Source organism: Electrophorus electricus, chromosome 22 (genome assembly GCF_013358815.1).
Source record: "Electrophorus electricus isolate fEleEle1 chromosome 22, fEleEle1.pri, whole genome shotgun sequence".
NCBI lineage: Eukaryota > Metazoa > Chordata > Actinopteri > Gymnotiformes > Gymnotidae > Electrophorus > Electrophorus electricus.
The window spans coordinates 12,263,854-12,268,853 of NC_049556.1; the positions used below are offsets into that span (position 1 = coordinate 12,263,854).

The 5,000-nt window shown below is 46.4% G+C and overlaps 1 protein-coding gene across 1 annotated transcript in view; it reads left to right on the forward strand.

Annotated features, from left to right (window-relative positions):
- podn (podocan) overlaps positions 1-5,000 on the forward strand; it is a 20,719-nt gene that overhangs the window by 8,817 nt on the left and 6,902 nt on the right. Inside the window, exons 7-10 of the mRNA XM_035521533.1 lie at positions 1,763-1,872; positions 2,034-2,190; positions 3,043-3,158; positions 3,564-4,221. Of these exons, the coding sequence (XP_035377426.1) occupies positions 1,763-1,872; positions 2,034-2,190; positions 3,043-3,158; positions 3,564-4,221 (1,041 nt within the window). The remainder of the gene's footprint in view (positions 1-1,762; positions 1,873-2,033; positions 2,191-3,042; positions 3,159-3,563; positions 4,222-5,000) is intronic.

Here is a 5,000-nt window from a genome sequence, read left to right on the forward strand (position 1 = left end):
GAGTCTCCCTGTTCACATTTTAACAATGTCTGAAATATCCGACCTATCCAAAAATGTTCAATAGAAGTTTGGCCAAAATGCAGACCGAAAAAAGCACTGTTTGGAGTAGGAACGTCCCAGGCCATAACCTATAAATCCAGACAGGTTATGAGTATGTACCCAGACATAACAGACATTTCCAGTGGGTCCGAAACCTCTGAATACGTTCCCACATTTGTCTTACAAGTTCACTGATAGGAAATTGAGTTTGATGTTTTTGTTGGTCATGACATGGAGCATTGTTTCCCTGCACAACTGCCAGCATGACTCAGCACCTCAGCCGGTTCATTCCAGTTCCCTTCAGACACATCTACATACTACTGTGGTGGGGGCAAGATGGCAACCGGTTTTAACACACAGACACACACAGACACACACAGACACACACAGACACACTCACTCTCTCCGCATGGCTAGTGAGATGTGGCGAGCCCACAGCTTGTAGAAGGGTGCTGGCTCTGGTGAGATTTGGGCCTGGCTGACCATAAAAAAAGAGAGAGAGAGAGAGAGAGAGAGAGAGAGAGATCTTACAGGGATTGTGGGGGATTTTCCAAGTGCCAGCTACGTGTTGCCTACACCACTGCCCATGACGGGGACTCCATGAGGGAGAGGGCTGGGGTTGTGAAGCGACTAGGCCCAGCCTCTCCTGCTCCACCCATCCACACTTCCACCCACCGGTTGTAGGCACACTGGAGGGTCTGAACCCATTGGGTTCTGCCAGAGTGGTTGTGAGAAGAGAGGGAGGATTACGCAGCCTCGGGAGCTGTGTGGGAAGAGAGGCGGCTGAAATTGGAGCCTTGAAGTTCCCACTTCTGGCACAGTCCAGAGGGTTTCCTGGAGCAGCCAAGTTCCTCCATCTAGACCTGCAGGCCTGAAGGACTACAGCTCTGCAGAGGTTCACACAGTTCCCAAGGCACTCAGCCATGGAGCAGGTCAATCTACTGGACTTCAGTTTAGCAAGCAGCCTTGACAACATGCTCTTGTCTAAGCTGAAGGCTTGAGATATTCAGTCTCCCCTGGCTGGGACCTGTAACTGGGCTCCACCTGTGTTCTCTGCGTAAGGGCCTCGTCTTAGTGTGGCACCCTGCTGCGATGCTCCTGAGTGTAGAGGTTCGCCCTGGAGGACTCAAAAATGAAACATTTTCACATAGAACAGTTCCAGTCACACAATCTGATTAAAAAATGTCCGACCTGTGCTGTTATATTCGATAATGACCACTGGTTGCTTAGAAACAACAATGACGGTTTAACTTTAAAGCTAATGCCAACTACATCTGTTGATGAAACAAAGTGCCAACCTTTTGAAATAATCCTTTAAAAAAAAAAAAAACAACTTCTGAACTGTTGAGTGAAAGTAATGATGTTTAAGGTTGTGTGTTATCATGAACAATATCATCTATGATTCAACTGCCGTTAAAATAACAGCTGTGATTATAATATACACGAATCACTGAAAAACTGTAAGATTGCATGTTTTTAATTTTCTTTTTGATCGGTGTATCTGTATTCATAAAGATACAGTTTATCTTTTAATGTGGACTCAAACATGGTTGAATTCAAACATAAAGTCCTACTGTTAGCCTTTCACTGTTTATTTACACTTCTGTCCCTTAATCAGGTGCTAAGTTTTGCTAACTGAGAATGACTTTCTGTGTGCTGTTACAACCCCGTAAGTCTGAGTGGTTGTTTTAATTTACTTCTGTATGATCTTCCTTCGGCGCAGCTCACATCTGCACCCAGACGCCTCCCGCCGATGCTGGTCAGTGCTGACTTTGCCGCTAACCAGCTGACCAGGATCTACCCCCACACCTTTGGTCAGAAGACTGGTCTCAAGTATGTGAAAACCACCTGCTTTGCATACCAACAATAGTTAAATGTCTTATACTATTAATACACACTATTTAGTGTGTGTACTAAGGTAGAATGTGCCACACACACACACACACACACACACTATCTAGATGTGCCTTATTTGTTGTTCGTGCTTCATTCAGGTCGGTGTACCTTCATAACAACAAGCTGACAGACGCGGGTTTGCCTGAAGGCATGTTCAATGGCTCAGACAACCTGGAGGTGCTCATAATGTCCAGCAACTTCCTGCGTTTCGTTCCCAAGGGGCTGCCCTCCGCACTTTACCGACTGCACTTAAAGGTAATCCGCTGGGCTCACACCCAGAGCTAGTCACTGGATCAGCTAGTCCACTGGATCAGTTAGGCTAGCACGTTGCCTAAGATAGCCTCACACCCAGAGCTAGTCACTGGATCAGCTAGTCCACTGGATCAGTTAGGCTAGCACGTTGCCTAAGATAGCCTCACACCCATAGCTTGTCAGGTGGATCAGCTAGTCCACTGGATTGCACCTGCAGGCGCCACATAAAATCACTATATGAGTATTGGGAAAAGGATGAGTACAAACCAGAAGAACTTACTTTGCTCACCACTTAAGGCTTCTACAAACATTAGTTTAGCTAAGATATCACTAATGAAACAGCTGGATGTAAATGGCACACACAGTAGTAATGAATACCCTGACAGTGAAATATTTTTCTATTATATTGTTATATTTTTGTATTGTTTTAGCACAATGGATATAAACAGAACTGATGAGTTTAAGGCACAGGCTGCTGTCAGCTTTGAGAGTTTATGCTCATTTGATTTTATGGTTAACTGCAGGAATTACCACACTTTTTGCACACAGTCCCTCTCTTTTAATTGGGTGTATGGCTGTTCACATACTTCTTTTTCTGTCGGTACATCGTTAATAAGCAAGAAAACACGTCTTTGCTAAATCACAGCAGAGGAGCAGGAAGATAATGGAGATGACTACTGTGTAAAGAGTTACAGTCATGAGGACGACCTTCTCATCGACTGTGGAACAGACCACCAATCCTCTCCAGTTTAGCGAGCACGTGTCAATGAGAAGAATGAACTAGCATGAGCTTATGGGTCAGTGTGTCACGTGACTGACTGCCAGTTCGGTGTTTTTCTGATGTCTGTGATCCAGAATAATAAACTGGAGAAGATTCCGGCAGGTGCGTTCGATAACCTGTCTCAGCTGAGGGAACTTTACCTACAGAACAACCTTCTCAGCAATGACGGCATGGAGAATAGCACCTTCAGGTTGGATGATTTTTAATCAGTTTAATCAGTTGAAATGATTCTGCTCTCTCTCTCCTTCTCCAGTGCGAGCTCCACACCTACCACATTCCACCAGCCAGTTATATCTCACTATCTGCTGGCTGTCTCTCTCAGTATTTTCTTCTCTTCTCATCCTTTACATAACCACTCCAAGACTCTCATTATCCTCTTCTCGTTTTCTTTTTCTCTCTCTCACTTTTTGTTAAGTTTCTAGTTTAGTTCATTTTCCCACGCCATGCCTGTATCAGTTACTGACACTTTCTCGCTTTTTCCTCTCTGGTGTCACTGCTTTTATCTGCTCCTCCAATCTCGGTCGTAGTTCGTGTGTAGTTTACATGGAAGTGGACCTTCTCTCTCTCTCTCTCTCTCTCTCTCTCTCTCTCTCAGTCGCCTGACCAGTCTGGAGTACCTGGACCTCTCCAACAACAACCTGACAGAGGTCCCCAGCGGGCTGCCCCGAGGTCTGGTCCTGCTCCACCTGGAGAAGAACTCTATCGGGCGCATCCCGGCCGACGCCCTGACGCCTGTCCGCAACCTGCAGTACCTGCTGCTACACAACAACCGTTTGCGAGCACGCAACATCCACCGGGACGCGTTCCGTGGCCTGAAGCGCCTCCACACCCTGCACATGTACAACAACCTGCTGGAGCGGGTCCCCCGGGGCCTGCCCCGCCGCGCCAAGACTCTCATGCTCCTACACAACCTGATCGGCGAGATCGGCCGCGATGACCTTGTCACGCTCTACACCGTGACGGAGCTGAACCTGAGCTACAACCGCCTGAGCACCGACAAGCTCCACCGCGAGGCCTTCCGCAAGCTCCGCCTACTGGAGAACCTGGACCTGTCAGGGAACAGGCTGCGGGCACTGCCGCTTGGCCTGCCCAAGAGCCTGCAAGTGCTCCGGGTAACGGACAGCCATGTGGCGGAGGTGCCGGACATGGCGCTGGTGGGCATGGCCAAGCTGAGGGAGCTGTACCTCTCCAACAACCAGCTCAAGGTCAATTCATTCCATCAGGGGGCGTGGCAGGAGCTGAGCTCACTCACGGTGAGAGAAAGCGCAAGCAAAAGAGAGAGACAGTTAGAGAGACAGTTAGAGAGACAGTTAGAGAGATAGTTAGAGAGACAGAGAGACAGAAGGAGAGACAGAGGGACACAAAGGGAGAGACAGAGGGACACAAAGGGAGAGACAGAGGGACACAAAGGGAGAGACAGAGGGACACAAAGGGAGAGACAGAGGGACACAAAGGGAGAGACAGAGGGACACAAAGGGAGAGACAGTTGGAGAGACAGTTGGAGAGACAGTTGGAGAGACAGAGGGAGAGACAGTTGGAGAGACAGAGGGAGAGACAGTTGGAGAGACAGGGAGAGACAGTTAGCGAGACAGAGAGAGAGACAGAGGGAAAATATATTTATAAATATAAAATATATATAAAATAGATTTACTGCATGCACAGATCTTTAAACCAAAGAAAAAAAGAAAATAATCTAAAAATATTATAATCTAAAATAATCATATTTACAGAGCAGATAAATATCTATAGATCACTTTATAAGTCCTGAGGGGAATTTACTCATTACAAGTTAAAAGTCAAATAAACAAGATACATTTTACATTATAAAATAACAACAGAGGTATAAACTAATAATTGTGGGTGTATCTGGCATAAATGATGATCTTAAGTGGGCAAAGATGAAGGTGAAATGTGAAAGGAAAATGTATACTTGTACCTTCTGTAGCAGAGAAACCAGTTAAGAGAAACCAGTTAAGACTTTCGGTAGATAGAGAAAGTGCAGAATTACACGATAAAGAACAAGTTGTGAGGC